This window comes from Salvia splendens, chromosome 7, assembly GCF_004379255.2.
Source record: "Salvia splendens isolate huo1 chromosome 7, SspV2, whole genome shotgun sequence".
In the NCBI taxonomy this organism is placed as follows: domain Eukaryota; kingdom Viridiplantae; phylum Streptophyta; class Magnoliopsida; order Lamiales; family Lamiaceae; genus Salvia; species Salvia splendens.
The window spans coordinates 27,548,626-27,567,013 of NC_056038.1; the positions used below are offsets into that span (position 1 = coordinate 27,548,626).

The following is an 18,388-nucleotide window of genomic DNA, read 5'->3' on the forward strand; positions in this document are numbered from 1 at the left end:
ATATTCTCTATCCCAAATTGTCAGTATAAGTGATAACTTTTAAGAAATTGGGGATTGTAATATAATTCCACCCACCAATCTTAACCTAATCATTATATTAATCAGAGTTAGGCAATAAAAAGTCACTTTTAACATCATTAATCAGAGACGGCGTCGTTCAGGAATTCCTCGTCGGAAGGGGATTCTATCTCCACCATTGACCAGTTGTTGGGGTTCTCCATCTTCACCACCACCGATGTGCCTATGTGGGATTCCTTCCCCCACCACGGCACCATTGCTACCGAATTGGATTTCTGCTGTGGAGCAATGTGGAACAAAATTGAATCTTGGGAGTGGGTTTTGAGCTACAATGCGACTCAGTTAGAAAGAGAGATTGAGATGTAAAAATTAGTGTTAATCCATAGGGGAATTTGAATGGAGGTTATAAGGAAACAGAAATGCTGTTGTTGAACATCAATAATTAATTATTTAAAAAATTAAATTTTGAGATTGAAGAAGTAGGAGAAGGTTGTGCAGTGAGGAACAGTACAAAATAAAGGGGCTCTACATTCATTTACAGCTTGCAACACATATTCTTGCCCGTACGGGCTAGCTCAGTTGGTTCCAGGGGTGGAGATCTGTAACAATGCAACACATTCAAATTTAGAGAGAGAGAATGTGACAGTAAGGAAAAAGGTATGAAAAGAATGTGACGGTAAGAAAAAAATGTATGAAAAGATGTGACAGTAAAGAAAAAGGTATTAGGCGTTGCTAACAAATAAACTGATTGATATTTCTCTCGTTTTGGTAGCTGCTTTTTTTATTTTGATTCGAGTGAGGATTTCAGTGAGTGTGATTCAGCAGCATTGATCCGCAAGTGTCAATTCCATCCTTGCGCACTTGAATTTTGCTCAGTGACTCAACCGCCTTTCGATTTTTGTGTTGCCATTTCTTAGCTCCGAATTCGAATTGCAATTTGGATTGCATTGATGCTGTTTTGACTAGATGGTGTTTATCCAACGGCGCTCACCGGAGCTCCGGTGAGTTTCTGGCTGAGCTCCGGCGGCTCCTGAAGAGTGAGATCAGAAGGTAATGCTGGGTTTCAGGGTAATATAGGGCAAAATGTTCAAGTCGGCGCGGTGGAGGAGCGACAAGAACAAGGTCAAAGTAGTGTTTAAGTTGCAGTTTCATGCAGCTAAGGTAAATTTAACTCACATATTGTCTGTCTTTATTTGGATTAGTGTGTGCGCTTTTTGAGTGTATGTGGAAATGTAACTGAAGATTGAGAATTAAGCAAATCAGATTGGATCTTGAGCTTTTTGTTTTGGAATAATGGTAATGTGACGTGAGGTGTTGTGAATTGATACAGAAAATGTTTAAGGTGTTGTTTAGTAATTTTCTGTGAATTTTGCAATGGTTTTGAACTAATACCTGTGTAAGAACATATTTGTTCTGTTTAGTGTCGAAATAGTGAAGGCTTTGATACAATGAAGTTGGAAGAAGAGTAAGCTACTTCAGGACTGTTGGGTTTTTCCATCATTCTGTTTAGAATCTTGGGCTGGAGACTTGCAAAATAGAGGCCGTGAAATGTGATTGAACTTGTGATGATCAATCTTTTGGAATGATAGGTGTTGCAAAATGGAGGGGATGCACTGATAGTATCTGTTGTTCCTGCGGATAATGGAAAGCCTACAGTTAAATCGGACAAGGCATTAATTCGGGATGAGAGTTGTTTCTGGGAGAATCCAGTGTATGAGACTGTGAAGTTCAGTCGAGAACCCAAAACAGGGAAGATTCATGAGAGGATGTACTGCTTTGTTGTAGGGACGGTATGGAATGTTACACATTTTATTTATGCTTTGCCTTGCTGCCAAGCGATGATCCAAAGCTAGCGTTATTTCTTTTATGGTACAACAGGGAGCGTCTAAAGGTGGAGTTCTTGGAGAAGCCTCAATTGATTTCTCAAATTATGTGGAGTTAAATAAGGTTTCCCTGGTTGCTCTTCCCCTCAAGAACTCAAAAACTGAAGCTGTATTGAATGTAATTCGCCCCATTTTGAGTCCATGATTAAATTTGCTATAAATGTTGACTTTTTTTTACTGCATTTGACTGGATCAGCATTTGTTTCTTAGCTTGATTGATGTTTCCTTATTTGTTTCAGTTATCAATTCAGAGGATCCAAGAGTCTATTGGCTGCTGATTACTGTAATTATGTTTTCTTTATATTGTTACTTAGCTCGACTGAATTGAGAGTGTTTCTTGGTCTCGCAGAGAGATCGAAGAAACTGAGAGTGTAAAACTATATAAAGAAAACAGCCTGAAGTCGCAGTTGAACAATGTCGACGAAGATGGAACCATAAAGAGCAGTTCTGATGTAAATTCTCATCTTCTATTACCATCTTGTTTTCCTAATCTACCTTACTTGATAAAATTAAATTCAAAATGATAGTCATATTGTTTCCTTCCCTCTGAGCAGGATCTGCCATTGAACAAGACTGTTACCCACATCGTTAAATTCAATGGCAACCGTCGAACATCCAGTGGATCTGATCTAACGATTTCAAGCTCTGATGGCAGTTGTGGAGTTGAGATACCATGGCAACCTCAGATCAAGAATGGCAGTGCCCATCAAGAGCCTGCTTCAGTTCTACCATCTTTGAGGCCGAACTCTGATACACAACCTTCAGTGCATGAAGTGCGTCAAAGGTCACAATAGGATTGGTCAGGCAATTCTGCACTTGAAGTTAGTACAGACGACTCATCTGGAACCCCTAGAGACACCTTTCTAAGGCATAATTCGGATGAATCCTCGGGTATTGTGATTGAGAAGCTCAAATCCGAAGTTGCTGCTTTATCCAGACAAGCAGAGATCTCTGAGTTAGAACTTCAGACACTTCGTAAGCAGATTGTGAAGGAGAGCAAAAGGGGGCAAGATCTTTTTAGAGAGCATGCTTGCTTGAAAGAGGAAAGAGATGCTCTGAAGGGAGAGAGTGATATGCTCAATGCTTCAAGGATACGAATAGACGAAGCAAGAAGTAGAACAAATTCGCTAGATGAGGGAGGGGAGCCTTATGCGATTGTTGAAGAACTGAGGCAAGAGCTGAAACATGCTAAAGAACTAAATGCCAATCTCAGAGTTCAACTTCAAAAGACTCAGGAATCAAACTCTGAACTATTGCTTGCAGTGAAGGACCTTGAGGAGATGTTGGAGCAGAAAGACGGAGATGCATTGAACCTCACAAGTGGATCATCGACTAAAGACGTGGAAGAAAAGACTTACAGAGCAGGCCAAAAACATCGATTTCTCAATGACAGTGATGATGAAGAACAGAAAGCTCTTGAGGAGCTCGTGAAGGAGCATGATGACACCAAGCAATCATATGTTCTAGAACAACAAATCATGGACATGCGTAGTGAAATAGAAATCTACAAGCGAGATAAAGACGAGCTAGAGATGCAAATGGAGCAGCTTGCACTTGATTATGAAATCATGAAGAGAGAACCATGAAATGTCATATAAGCTAGAGCAGAGCGAGCTTCAGGAGCAACTGAAAATGCAGTATGAATGTACATCCTCTTATGCTACTACTCATGAACTTGAAACTCAGATAGAAAACCTAGAGCATGAACTCAGAAGGCAGTCAAAAGAATCGGCAGATGCATTTGTCAAAATCAGTGAACTAGAAACTCATGTCAAGAGCTTGGAAGAAGACCTTGAAAATCAATTACATGGATTTGAAGCTGATCTGGAAGATCTTATGAGCTCAAAAGTGGAGCTGGAGCAAAGGGCTATAAGAGCTGAAGATATATTGAGAAAGACACGGTCGCAAAATGCTAGCACAGCAAAAAGGATTCAGGAGGAATTTAGAAGGCTTTCGGTGCAGATGGCGACTACGTTTGAATCCAATGAGAAACTGGCTGCCAAAGCTCTAGCCGAAGGAAACGAGCTTCGTCTAGAGAAATTTCATTTAGAAGTAGCCATCAAGAAAACTTTTGAAGAGCATCAATCAGTCAAGAGTAGTTATGAGGATAGTTTGTGTCAGCTTGCCAGTCAAGTTAAATCTATGACTAATCAAATAGAAAAGATGCAGTCAGAAATCGATGATAAAACATCGCAGCTTGAATATCAGAAAAAGCAGACTGAAGAATCCCAGAGGCTCCTTTCAGTCGAAGTTTTAAAGCTCAAGGAAGAGATTAGCACATGTGGGAGTATGAATAAAACATTTTCGGAGGACTTAGGGTGTAAAGAGATACTCTTGCATGAGTTGGAACAAATTAGGAACTCCATCAAGGAAATGGACTCGCTTGTGTTGCAAGGGAATGAAGAAAAAATTGTTCTACAAAACAGGATTGCATCATTGAAAAATGATGCTAAGGACTCACAGAAGGAACTGAATAAAATGAGATGTCTTCTGGAAGAAAAAGAATTGATTGTTGGGACTTTGCAGTCAGAGCTAGAGTCCCTTCACTCACAGTACGACGAAATAAAGCATTCCCTATCACAGTATGAATTGGAAAATGAGGAGTTGAGGAAAAAAGTTTCTCAGTTAAAAGAGGACTTGAAGAAAAATGAAGATGCCCTCAGAAGCATGGAGAAGATGATGAAGGATGTAGTCAAAGCAACTTCGGAAACTCTGAAGCCTGTTATTTGTGGCTCCATAGAAGTTGCAGATCTTAAAGAGAGAATTAAGTTACTTGAGGTAGATCCTTATTGAGTATCGTGTGTTATTATTTATGTTGTAGTGTAACACATCCTCAACCACTTAGAGTAAAACAAATGGTGCTTCTTAAGTTTTTGTGATGCTAATGTTGCAGGTTAATGGTCTTTGGAGCATAAATTCTTTTACTTAAATTTCTTTAATAGAGTAGTCGTAGTTCAATTATAACGGGCATACATTTCTGTGTTGTTATCATATCTCAGATTTTGATTCCAAATTCATGATCTCAGGGTCAGATCAAGTTAAAGGAAAGTGCTCTGGAAATATCAAATAATTCATTTCTTGAGAAGGAAAAGGAACTTCATCACAAAACCAAAGAGTTAGAACGAAGAATGGAAGTACTCAACCAAACCACCATTCAATATGAGAATGGACTTGAAAAGGTTTGTAAATTTTGCAGTGTTTGCTTTAATCGGATTAGGCTTATAGCAAACGTTAGAGATCCATAACTCCTTATACTATAGCTATTCTGAAGTTGAATGAATAGAGGTCCCGTAACCATGATGAAATTTAGGAGAAAAAAGATCATTTTACTAATAAAATATTCCGAACTCTCTTCTTCATCATGATAAAATATTTCTGCAATTTGCATTGTATGTCCTACAATTATTTACTCCATTTCATAGGGGTCTAAACATATCCTCCTGATTTGCAGATAGCTACGATTTCAGATGAGCAGGATCCAAATGTCAGATCAATTGAAGAAGCAACAAAGAATGATGAAGATTCAACCAATCTCAATGGGTATGTAGCAGTACCAATGCATATCATATTAATGATATACTACTCTGCTTGCGAGTGCAAATGGTAATGATAAAATTGATTGCATTCTAAAACAAATGCTTCGACATTTGCAGCCACAACGACAATCCACAAGATGCCCAAGAATGTCCAAGGCATCATAATGAATTAACAAATGAGATGGAACTATTGCAAGAGAGGAACAGGTTGATGGAGGCAGAACTGAAGGAGATGCAGGAGAGGTATTCAGAAATAAGCCTCAAGTTTGCAGAAGTTGAAGGGGAACGACAACAACTCGTAATGAAAGTACGCAACCTCAAGAACAAGAAAAATCACCATACCGCTGCCTAAACTTGTTTGGCACAGTATGTAGGTATGTTAACTGTGGCACTTGGGCGGCTTCTTACTGACAGTTTTTGCAGAGTTTTTAAAGAATAATTCTTTGTAAATTGTTATATTATTTTCCTCATAATATATATATATATATATATATATATATATATATATATATATAGATGTATTCATTTCTTTTGTATCTATATATAAGGTAGTTTCTTCACTTCATTGAATGTAATACAAAATCCTCAAGGGTGTCATCGCTCCATACAGGAGTCTCCCTTAGTAGCTGATTCTTTGTTTCTTTTATTTTCTGGGTCACTTTTTGCAGGTTTTGTAACATAATTTGCTTTGTGATCATATAGGTAGAGACTGGAAGTATTTGTTTATGAATATCATATATGCAATTACATCATATAAATTGTTCTTGCATTGATTGGGTTATTTTGCAACATACAAACTTCTTTCAGAAATTACAGGAAGTATATGAGACAAGAAATTGAATCCTGAAAATTGCAATTTATCAATTTAGGTTTTTCATACAACATATGAAAATCTGATAGGTTAGAAGATTCAGTCAAGAGCTATGAATTATGAGAACTAAACCGAACTCAAAATTAATTGTCATTTTATAGTCGGCTTTCATTTCAATAATAACACGATTGCGTATTCATTTCATTAGTACTATACCAAGTTGTGATTTTCTTTTAGGTGCATATGAATTTTACCTCAGATCTTTGTACATATAATAAACTTTAGACAAATTTGATTGAAATCGAAAATGTTAATATATTAATTTTTGGTGAGGACTAAAAATGGAAGCTAGCTTATATTAAAGGGGCACCTAATTATGTTGTTAACAGCTGTTTGAAGTGCACTAGTATTTTTTTTTCCTACCTTAAAAGTCTATTCACCCACCACCACTGCAATTTTTGTTTAGGAAAAAATCACTGTCACTAACTATTTTGCTAATTAAATCATCCTCTTATTTCATCTCACGATATGAAATTACAAAATTATCCTTCGTAAGTCGTAACTTTAAAAAGTTGCATGGATGATAAGAGAAAAGAGGTACGAGAGTGAGAGCAAATGGTGTTCTTGATCCTCACAATTTCATGCTACCATTTTATATTTTTTTTCCCAAAATCACTTAAAACATTCTTCCTCTTCTGCTATCTCCACTCGATTTTGATTTTCTGTTCAATCAGCCATTTTCTTTCTCTCTCACTCACCAAACATCTCTCTTTGAATCCAAGTCTTCCTCACTTGTCGAACTTCATTCTCATTTTTCAGTAGCCTTTGCTTTCATTGGTAGTTACTGATTTTGATTCTAGATTCGCTATCAAGCTTACTTTCTTTTACTCACACATTTTCGGTGCAAAAACCATAGAATCTTGTCTTTCTTACTCATACATTTTCCGCGCTTGTTTCTCATTCTTCATATTCCTCTTTCTCTTCTTCCATAAACCCAATCTGTTTCTTCTTCTCCTTACCCTTATTTCTTGATTTCTTTTAGGGTTTCTTGAATTTTTTACAGATGGGTTCGTTAAGTTCTTGACTTTGGAGTGCAATGCTTGGTAGAAAGATGATATCTTTACCTTCAATTCAAGCTCTTTTACTTGGATTAGGACTCTTATTCGCAGATTGCTTCGCAGTTCCCATAAATGAAGGTAAACTTTTTAGCTTCCAAGATCACCCATATCTTGATTTGTGATTTAATATTACTCTTCAAGAAGTGTTGCATACAATTTGTCGGGCTGTTGGAATTTATCTTGCAATATAATTAGTGTTTTAATCTTTACATGCATGATTTCTCAGACAAAATTTCTGGATTTTGCTATAGTTGAAGCTCTAACTGCTTTCAAGAAAGCTATTTTTGAAGATCTTTGCTGGTGTTGTTAAATTGGAACCCTGTGGTTTTAGACCCTTGTAATTGGGATGGCGTATATTGCTCGATAGCAGGAGACCATGTTGTAAAGATGTAAGGTTTCGACTTCATATGCATACTGTTAAAGCTATGATGCTTGGAGATGCTACATTGCCTGTAAAATGGAAATTCAATGGTATAGGTTTATGATTGAATTTGGGCAGTAATATATCTGAGGCATCTGTGAAAGGGTTTTTGGCACCAGAGTTTTACAAGCTCTCTGCCCTGCAAGAGTTGAGCTTTCCATCCCGTTACTAGTTTTCCTGTGAGTTTTATCACTGTGGCATGGAAATATGTTGATTAAGTCTCCCTCCTGGTTTTAACAGAATTTTGCATGGGAATTTGTTGATTGGTATAATACCTAAGGAGTTGGCTTGTTGACGAACCTCAAGGTATTGGATTTGGGGTCGAACCAGCTGACAGGTTCAATTCCGCAGGAGATTGGAAACTTAACCAGCATCCACAAAATGTCCGTGGGAAATTAGAGTTGGATATGAAGTTGCATTATTGGTTGTGTATGATCTTTGTTGGTTTAAACGCTTTCCCGTCTTTCCCCCTCTCTGTGTTGCAGAAACCTTCAGTCCAATGTGTTGACTGGAAAATTGCCGTATGAACTTGGTATGCTGAGGTACCTTGAGGAACTTTGGCTTGATAGAAACAAGTTTATAGGAACTATCCCTGCTGCAAATAGCTCTGGGTTTTCGGCCATCAAGCATGGAATGTAAGCAGGGAACTTTATGTATACTCAAATATAATGCTATCTTGTGCTTCATCCCAATCAGTCACTGGTCTTGTTTTTCATATGATTATCTGCTGAGTAACACAACTATATTTGTTGAACCAAGAGCGAGCATTATGTTTGCTAGGTTGTCAGTTTCTCCAATAAGAACTACTTGACATTGGTGGATTTATAGATGGTATATTTTGTTCAGCTATCAATACCAAAATTCTGTAGATGCTAGCATTGGAAATCAAATAACATGTTCATTGGCAAATTTCTTAGCTCCTGCACTGCATTTACTAGACTACAAGTGCATGTTTTGTTCCAAGAACGATATCATAAAGTCATTTAGTCACTGGCTTCTTTTAGGTATGCTTCGAAGGGCAGCCAACTGGGGTTCTGCGGAGCCTCCCAATTGAAAGTGATCGACTTATCACACAACTTTTTGGTTGGAAATGTACCCAATTGCTTGGACTACCTGCCTAGGTACTTGATATATATTACCACATATTGTTCATTGTATGTTTCCTTTGCAATTATTTTTCGTTTTTAACGTTCTTGGTTTTTTTATAATAGATAAAGTTTTCTGGGAAATTGCCTTCAAGATAAAGATACTAAGTGTCGCCCTGCTACACAATGTGGTAAATGTCGCCGCTTCATGATTAAAACTATCAAATTTCTTCAGTTCGATTAAAGTCTTGATGATATGTATATGCAATGACTTTTGAAATGTGAGTATGTAATGGGAGTTTTTGCCTTTTTGGTGGATCAAGACTTGTTATAATCTTGTGAAAGCCTTTTAGTTTAAGTAACGCTCGAACTTTAAACTTCCATTATAGGTGCACATGCTGCTTCACCGAATAAAACCCAAGCAGGAATGAACACGACGCACAATGCGACTGAAGATAGGTCGTCAAGACATCAATCAAAAAACTCAAAACCAGTGTGGTGGATCTTGGTTCTTGAAATAGTGACAGGGTTCGTGATTGGTTTGCTCTTCGTTGTTGCTGTTTTTACTGTTGTGCACATGTGGAAGAGAAGAAGACTTTCAATCATCATTCCGTGGAAGAAGTCTTCAAGTTCAAAAGATTGCATGACCATGTATATAGGTCTGTCTGAGTGTGGAGAGTTTCTTCCTCAATTTATAATTATAAAAACATTGTAGATTAAATCAATTGCTCGTGCAGATTCTGAGGCCACGAAGGAGGTCGTGAGATATAGCCGAGAAGAGCTCGAGTTAGCCTGTGAGGATTTCAGCAACATCATCGGTTCGTCTCCGGATAGCGTGGTATACAAAGGCACTATGAAAGGTGGCCTTGAGATTGAAGTAATATCTTTTTGTATAAAAGAAGATCAATGGACTGGCTATCTGGAGCTTTATTTTCAAAATGAGGTATCGTCCTTCTAGAAAAATAAAATGATTTCATGGCGCTTCAACGAGCATATCCGATAATCTTGATATTGATCGACTACAAATTATGTTTGTGGATCAGGTGGCTGATTTAGCAAGATTAAATCATGAGAACACTGGAAAACTGCTTGGATATTGCAGAGTAAGCAGCCCATTTACGAGGATGCTGGTATTCGAGTATGCCTCTAACGGGACACTTCACGAACACCTTCACTGTAAGTTCCTTCCTTCTCTCTATCTTGAAATCGGTAACATGCAATAGAATAACTTAAATGAACCTACTCCATCTTTCTGCAGATGGAGAAGGAAGCCAGTTTTCTTGGACACTGGCGAATGAAAATTATCATTGCCATTGCTCGGGGGCTGAAATATCTCCACACGCAGCTTGATCCTCCATTTACTATCTTGGAGTTGGATTCCAGTTCTGTCTATCTGAGTGATGATTTCACCCCTAAGGTGAGGGAGGCTACGAAGCCCGCCTACTTACCTACCTGCGTTGTACTGTATAAATCGTTAAGTTGTGGTGATTGCATTTCTCTCAACTTGTGCAGCTCGTTGATTTTGAATGCTGGAAAACAATTATCTCCAGGTCGGAGAAGAGCTCAGGCACGATAAGCAATGAAGGCGCGGTTTGCATCCTCCCGAGCTCTTTAGAGGGTCGTCATCTAGATGTACAGGGCAACATATACGCGTTTGGGATTCTCTTACTCGAAATCGTGAGTGGAAGGCCTCCATATTGCAAAGAGAAAGGCTGCTTATTCGATTGGGTGAGTGATCATGTCCAACTTCTCTACTTGGTAACCATCATGAACACGGGGTCTATCACTTTAAACTGCAGGCTATAGAGTTTTTGGAATTCCCGGATATGATGGCATACGTAGTTGATCGTGAGCTGAAGCATTTCCGATATGAGGACCTCAAAGTGATATACGAGGTGGTGAGCCTGTGCATTCATCCTAAATCGAACCGGAGGAAGACTGTGAGCGAGTTGTGCTCGATGTTGGAGAACGGGATCGACACATCCATATCTGCGTAGATAAAATCGTCGGTGGCTTGGGCCGAGCTCATGCTTGCCTCGTGACAAGCTCCTCCGACCTAATATTGTACATGTCAAAAGCCTGATACTCGATTTTTTAACCATTGCTGATGGATACCATTACGTGACACTGGTCGGTGTCCTGTGTGTAATGTGCAGTAGTAGGTCCCACTCGTCGCATGATCACGCACGGGTGGTGTAACCGTAGGTGACGGCTACATCATAGGTGGCTTAGAAGCTCTCATTCTTTTGTATATTTGAGGCCATTGTAAGACAGGAGATTTAGGTTTGATACTTTGGTTATAGTCTAACATGTTATGACAATGACTGTCTGTTTTTCAATTTCATCCGATCTTGTTAATTTGTAATTCTTCTTTAAGATTGTCCGTTACCTTATTTGAAGAGATAATTGATAAGCATACTTTAGACTTTGAATGAATGAACTAAACCATCTTCCGTTAGCTTATTTGATGAGATAATTAATAAATACTATACTTAAACTTTGAATAAATGAACCAAACCATCATCCAATGTCTACAAATGAACATGTTTAGTTTGGCTTTGCGAAACTTCACAAAACCATGACTCATTTGAAGTATCCAAAAACCTATCGGAGCAAAACTTGATTACATCACAACAGAAAAGGAAAAGGAAAAGGAAAAAAAAATACGACTATTCTTGTCTCGAACGTTAGCCACAACAAAATCGATGCATTAAAGCTTAAGTAGATAAAGAAGTATGGTGATTAGCATTTTCGAGGGGCATAACGGATGTCGTTAGGGTTCCTCTTCCCACTGAAGACAGCAAGTGCTTTCCTAACCGGAGGCTGGAGTGGAGCTTTCTTATCATTGTGGTGGAGGAAAATGTCATCCGGTATAAAGAAATCGTCGTTCTGCATAACATCATGTTCAAGTAATGGATTGAGCCAACATCTTACAATCAAAAACAAGAAATACTACTATAATGTAATTGATGAAATAGATAAAACAATGAACCTGCTTATTCTTCTTCTTTGTCTTTGGATACAGAAACTTCTGCGGAAGCTGATCCTCACGTAATATAGGGTTCTTTGTAATTGCATCTCTACCACCTTGAGGTAGAGGCAGTGAATACTGAAAAGGGATATCACATAACAGAGTTTGGTCAGATTTCTGCAAATGTTTGGATCAAAACCGTAAACACAATCAATTTGGAATCTCACAGAAGATGCTGATAAACAAAGCGCAGAACCAACAAACAAGAAATTACATAGCACATCTTAAGAAACCAAACACACTCATCATCTAAATAACAAGTACGAGCAACCTTCACTGTATATCATATAATACTTCAATAGAAGAGACTATTCAAAGATAGAGAATAAGATTAACTAAAGGAAAAATTCCATATTTTGTACTCCACTTTTTAAGTTGTCTAAATTGGGTCACACCACTTCAGTTTGTTATTTTATCAAAACTGAATCTTTGTTCACTCATCCATTTAAGTTAGGTCCTTCTATTGCTCCAAAAGCGAGAAAGGATACAATTTGAAATAGTACTTTGCTTTTATCAAAAGTGGAGTTCCTAAACCCAATTAACAGAAGAAAAAAAGGGGTGAAACAAATAGTGAAAAGGGACCCGAATCTGTTTCAAGTCCCCTAAAGAAATTCATTACTTATTATTTTGTCAAGACAAAAATATTTATTCAGAAACAGCAACCTGCAAAGGCTTCGATATTTAAAGGGCCTTGGAAAAGAACTTTCTAATGTCATATAGCTACAATCAGTATTAAAGAACAAAGTGCGACAGGATGGTTGTTAAAAGAAGTTACTGCTACCTTTGTTCCACGTAAGGATACGCGTGGTCGGCGTGTGGCCAATATAATACCATTGTCACTAACTGTAACAGCCACCTTTCGTAATGTGCCGCCATTCCCACATGTGGGACAGAAAATCTTACCGATTTCTGTAGTCACCTTAGAACAAGCATGGCATTTGAGCACCCACCTAGAGAAAGAGAAAGAATATCAGGATGACATCCATATCATAAATATAGTGACTTATGCATCTTCCAAAATGTGCTGTCCTAAATATAGTGACTCATGCATCTCCCAAAATGTGCTCTTCGGAATAATATATTATTCACTGAACCCATTCATTCTGTTTTCTCCAGCTTCAGAATTGATACCATATATTTACTTGAATACTTATTTTCTACATATATTCAGACTACTGAGAGTAACACTTAGAGAACAGAATCTAGAGCTATCCTTACTCATACCTGTGAAGCTCGCGAATCTGCATTCCTCCAGGGGCCAGAAGTCTTAAACCTATCTGAAGAAGAACATTTTGCATAGCATAATCAGCAGTTATGCAAGCGACACTAGACTCGGATAAGGATCTAAGAGTCCAGCTCTGTTCGCTACTTATATCATCTGTATGCCATGTATCAGCATCTTCATTTGTCTGACTTGTAATCTCTAAGTTCCCGAGCTGTTCAGTGCTCTCAACAAGGTCCTCCTGCAGTGTGTCACTGGAAGAATCTATTGCCTCTACCCTACCGAATTCATCTCTTTGGAAAGGAAGATTAACCCTCTCGCCATTTTGAGAAGACATCAAGCATTCTTCATCCAGTTTCATCTTATTTATACCTTCAGAGATATCTGCATTTCCGTTAACATCCTTACAGAAACCATTAACCGTTTGCTCATAATTTTCATCCACAACAAGCTCTGGACATGCGTCATCATCGATGTTTTCAGTATCTGGATTACTCGGTGTGTCTTGTTGTACAGACGAAGCATCGCTCATGTCACGTCTAGCTTTTCTCCTGAGAAATCTTCTATGAGTACTTCGACTAACTGCTGGTCGCCAATCATCGGAGTTTTCCTCAGACTGACCTAGCGATGCATCAATACCACCAGCCACCATCTTTTTCCCATCAATTTTAACCTCACTCTTCTTCTTCGGATAGTATCTCTTGGGTTTCTCAAAACCAGCATCACCATCCTCCTGGTTACCCGCACACGACCTACCATCATGACTGGAGGCATCCTCCATACTAACTTGACCTTCTGGAATAACACCGAGGCTCAAATCTTTGAGGGGCAAAATTCTAGATTCGGCATGTGATCCATTGTCTTCAGCATGGTCTAGAGCTTCCCATTCCTCAAGATTAGGGACATTAGAACCCCATCCAGGCAAGTCCTTTTCTGGAAGCCTTTTAACATTAACGGCATGAATGGCAGGCGGGTTGTCTCTGAGATGCTGAGTCCCATGGATTTGGGCCTCCAATGTGTAGGTCAAGGCAATGAGCTTCAAGTCGACATCCGAAAGTGTTTGCAAATCACCCGTAGCCCTAGCAAAGCTGGCCACTGTAAAATAACGAATTGAGTAAGAAAACTACTTCACATTAAAAGCTTCTCTTATATAAGTTTTAATACATGTGATTGAGCTTAATATTACCAAATCCACTAACAGTGGCAGCGACAATATCCCAATCTCCTAGTAATGTGCTCTTTTGTAATGTAAAGAAACCTTTTTAAATTGAAACTAAGCTTTATAATCGAACCTCCAAAAACTATGATTTATAATCGAACCTCCAAAAGCAGATATAATTTAATCTGCTTCAGTTTAAGAAGCTCAACTAAATTATTAAGAGAGCAACAGTGTCCATTTATGCGCACAAATTAAACCACAAATACAATAGAAAAACATTGCCCAATTATACATAAACAACAATTATTGAGGACACAATGAAAAGGATCTATGAACGACAACAATACTGCAATAAATGAAGAAAAAAATCACCTTTCTTAAGAGCATCAGGTGAAGGCTCCAGAGTATCAACAGAGAAGGGCAGAAAGTGCAGGGCGTGGCGAGAGGCGGGATCGCGAATTTCGGTGATGACCTCGGCGACGGAGACGAAGCGGTCGGCGGAGTGGAGGAGCTTCTCTCCTCCCTGGATTATCGCGTTGGCGTCAACAACCGCCACCGCGATTCCTTTTGTTGATGAGCAGCTCCCCACCAATTTTTGGGCGATAAATTCATTTGGTTGCTGCTTTTGTTGTGGTTGCGCCGGGGGTTGCTGCTTGAGGATATTGCTCCAGCACATCAGCGGTGAAGCTTGTACTTCCATGGTAGAGAGAGGGATAGAGAATCAGGGAGAACTATAAACCCTATGATATTTTAGTCCTATTATATAAGGAGAATTGGGCCATATTAACTGGGCCGACTTTTCTCAAAAAGGACTTTTAGTAACTAAATAGAATATTTTGAATAAATGATCCTATGGTTTCAAAAGCAATTTATTAAACTAGAAATTAAATACATGTTGGTATAAAAGAAATGCCACATATGGGATTGAAGGATACAGTCAATACAGAAATAAAATAATAAAAAAAGCTATTAAAATAATGGTTATTATTTAAATATTAATAAACAGAAGGCCAAAATTTACAAATAAAGTAACAATATTTCCTTCTAGAAGGAGTATGGCAATGGTACGAAATTACTAAAAACATGTGATACAATTCTTGGTGGATCAGAAACTCATAGAGAATGCCCAGCTTGATCTCATACAGAATCGATCCCTGGTGGATCAGAAACTCAATTCGGATCCCACATTTGGGCCGGTTCTTTTGGGCTCCGTCACTTCCTCATCGGGCCAGGTAAGTCCACTTTCTGGGCCCTCTCTATTAAGTGGTTCTCCACCTCTTTCGGTCCAGCCCATTCCAAACCCCCTTCTTATTTCACCATCAGCCACCAAACACTCCCAGCAGCCCATACTCCTTCTCCCACTAGCCCAATCCACAGCCCAACAGCCCACTTCCTCATTCCCATCAGCCCAAACTAAATTCCATCAACCAAAAAAAATGCCACATAAATCCAAACTCCTTTTAACCAAACAATTAGCCCACTTAACTGTTAATCCAACCACTTCTTCAAAAAATATAGCACCCATTTCAAAATATGGTTCCAAAAAACAGCATGCTTCGGTGATTACCGGAAGAGAGCTTGCGGCAACTCTGTTTTCTGGACGTCCCCAGCACCATACAAGCCTGCCTAAACCAACAGCCGCCTCCTCGACCCTGCCGTGTGTTGATGCCGGCGATGCGTCGGCATTCCCTCCGATCATCAGTTCCAAACATATTCCAGCAGCCACGACTTCTGCCGCGGCTAATCGGACAACCTCTCCTGCTGCTACTTCTTCTACGGTTGTCCAGCAGCCACTCACGTCGGTTACCACTGCCATGATTGCTAATTCTTCCCCTCTTGCTTGGGCTGGTTTGATGGATAAAGGAGCACACAAGGAGAAAGGAGTTCATGGAGAATTTTTAAAGGAGTCGGCTGAATTTAATGGAGACAGATCAAGCATCTTCTTTGGGAAGTCTATGGCTGATGTATTAAAGAAGGGCCAGCCGGCAGAGGGTCCGATTTTTTTGGACCGAGAAAAGGCGGATAAAAGAGGCGAAGTCCGTATTGTCGAAGGTAAACCTTGTTTATATTTTTCGCCTAATGAGACTTCTTTTCTTGTAGGCCGTATAGGACCTGCCATCGTCGGCAAATTCTCACACTCCATCCCTCCTGCCCACCAAATTCAGAAGGCATTAGGTAATTTAGAACTTGTTGGTGCTATGTCTTGGAATTTTCTAAATGCGAAGCATATTTTCATTCAATTGTCTGATATGCGTGATTATGTTAAGTTGCTTAATGGACCGAATAATTCTCCTGTTTGGTATGTTGAGCATCATCCCATGCGCGTGTTTAAATGGACCCCTAGCTTTGATCCTTTTTTCGAGATTCCTATTGTAGCTATTTGGTGCAACATACTTGCTTTGCCTGTTCACTTATTTGAAGAGTCGTCTCTTATTGCGATTGGTGAGATGTTAGGCAAACCTGTACAAGTAGATAGGGCCACTATCACTAGATCCCGTGTTTCATTTGCTCGCATTTGTGTCGAGGTCGATTTGTCGCGCCCTATTCTTGATGAGATTGATATTGCTGGGAAACATGTTACGTTGAAGGTTAAATGGGACAAGATCCCATTATTTTGTTCTGAATGTAAACACGTCGGCCATTCGAAGACGACTTGCTATGCATCCGGGAGGCGGCCTATGCCTCCCAAGAGGGACTACTCCCAAAGGCCGACCCCATAGAACCGACCTCCTCCCAACAGAGAGGGAGAGTCGCATCCGGCAGGCCCTAGTAGACAGCCACAGGGCCCGAGGTTCCAACCTTTTGCTACCCAGCCTACAGAGAGGCCACCCCCAGAGGTTGGACAGCCACAGCGTCAGGACAGGCACAACCAGGGCTTGGTCATCAGAGAGCCGGCCCCTGGCTCCGTCTTACACCCTGGGCCGTCTTCAGCAGCCGTAGAGGGTTCACAGGCTGCATGGGACGACGGCTTCGTCGTGCCTAAGAAGAAGAAGAACATAAGGAGCGCAGCTTGGTATGAGAGGCGACGAGAGAGGCGCCGAGAGAAGATGCAAGTGACAGCCACCTCGAGGAGGACAGCGTCAGACGGTGAGGGACATAAGGGGTTTGAGGGAGATGATTCCTCGTCTGGGAGAGAGCGGGGCTCTAGATCCCGATCGCCCTCTATTACACGCGGCTTCGGGTACGGTCCCCTAGCGATGGTTGTGCATGGCGACAACATGTTCGGGGCCTTGGAGGATTTTCCCTCGGATGATGCCGAGGTTGAGATGGACAGCGATACCCACCAGGATCATATGATAGTGGAGGTACCGAACACGAGGCTTGAATTCGACGATCCGGTACTGCAGTACATTGGATACACTTCCCCTCCCGCAGAGGGTTCATCGAAGAAGGCGAGGCTTTCGGCCTCGGGAGCCTACTGAGTTTCCCATGTCTTCTCACTTCATGATCTGGAATGCCCAGGGGATAGCGAACGCTACTACCCAAGGCACTTTCAAGAATATGATCGATATGCACAGTGTTTTGTTTGCCGCGGTGCTAGAGCCCCAGACGGATCCCCAACCTTCTTTCTTTAGTAGGAGTTTTGGGTTGCAGTTTAGGTGTTCGAACACAAACGGCAAGATTTGGATCTTCTCTCACAGGGACTGGCAGGTCGAGGTCATTGACGACTCTGAGCAGGTCCTTCACGTCCGAGTTACTGCTGTGATATTCCCTTTATCAATCTATCTCTTCATAGTGTACGCTAAGTGCTCGAGGGAGGGGAGATACGATCTGTGGAATAAGCTCAGGGACTTCAACATCTTCTTGTTGGAGGAAGAGAGACAAGGCAGCACGACAGACAGGCACGGAGAGATGATGGACTTCGCCGACGCCGTAGCAGACTGCCAGCTACTGGACCCAGGCTTTGATGGCCCACCGTTCACATGGACGAGGAGTGGGCTCTGGGAGAGATTGGACAGAGTTCTTCTTGGGGAGCATTGGACGACCGCCTTTGCAGCTACTAGGGTGACTCATTCGCCTAGGATCTCCTCAGATCATGCCCCTTTGGTAGTGCGGTGCCAGCTCACGACTCAGATTCCGAGGCCTTCGTTTAGGTTTCAGAAC

The 18,388-nt window shown here is 40.3% G+C and overlaps 3 protein-coding genes and 1 pseudogene across 8 annotated transcripts; 3 read left to right on the forward strand and 1 right to left on the reverse strand.

The window, feature by feature from the left end:
- Positions 1-708: 708 nt before the first annotated feature.
- LOC121810908 (myosin-11-like) lies at positions 709-5,901 on the forward strand. Of its 6 annotated transcripts, XM_042211642.1 has the most exons (9): positions 709-1,179; positions 1,608-1,808; positions 1,897-2,019; positions 2,141-2,184; positions 2,251-2,353; positions 2,456-4,679; positions 4,928-5,080; positions 5,353-5,441; positions 5,555-5,901. In XM_042211642.1, exons 6-9 carry the CDS (start codon positions 3,489-3,491, stop codon positions 5,787-5,789), a joined length of 1,668 nt encoding a protein of 555 aa, XP_042067576.1. In that variant the 5' UTR covers positions 709-1,179; positions 1,608-1,808; positions 1,897-2,019; positions 2,141-2,184; positions 2,251-2,353; positions 2,456-3,488; the 3' UTR covers positions 5,790-5,901. The 6 variants fall into 6 exon arrangements, with proteins under 6 accessions (XP_042067576.1, XP_042067574.1, XP_042067579.1 ...); XM_042211640.1 differs by having other exon boundaries at positions 2,141-2,353; XM_042211645.1 differs by lacking the exon at positions 2,141-2,184.
- On the forward strand, positions 1,102-3,487 carry LOC121810663. The gene is made up of 7 exons (XM_042211415.1): positions 1,102-1,179; positions 1,608-1,808; positions 1,897-2,019; positions 2,141-2,163; positions 2,251-2,353; positions 2,456-2,623; positions 2,696-3,487. Exons 1-7 carry the CDS (start codon positions 1,102-1,104, stop codon positions 3,485-3,487), a joined length of 1,488 nt encoding a protein of 495 aa, XP_042067349.1.
- A 975-nt stretch (positions 5,902-6,876) lies between the features above and the next one.
- LOC121741351 lies at positions 6,877-11,230 on the forward strand (annotated as a pseudogene).
- A 118-nt stretch (positions 11,231-11,348) lies between these two features.
- LOC121811201 (RNA-binding NOB1-like protein) lies at positions 11,349-15,002 on the reverse strand. The gene is made up of 5 exons (XM_042212008.1): positions 14,657-15,002; positions 13,128-14,220; positions 12,685-12,853; positions 11,865-11,981; positions 11,349-11,761 (listed from the first exon to the last, which is right to left on the reverse strand). The coding sequence occupies exons 1-5, from the start codon at positions 14,982-14,984 to the stop codon at positions 11,615-11,617; spliced, it is 1,854 nt and encodes a 617-aa protein (XP_042067942.1). The 5' UTR covers positions 14,985-15,002; the 3' UTR covers positions 11,349-11,614.
- Between the last annotated feature and the right edge of the window lie 3,386 nt (positions 15,003-18,388).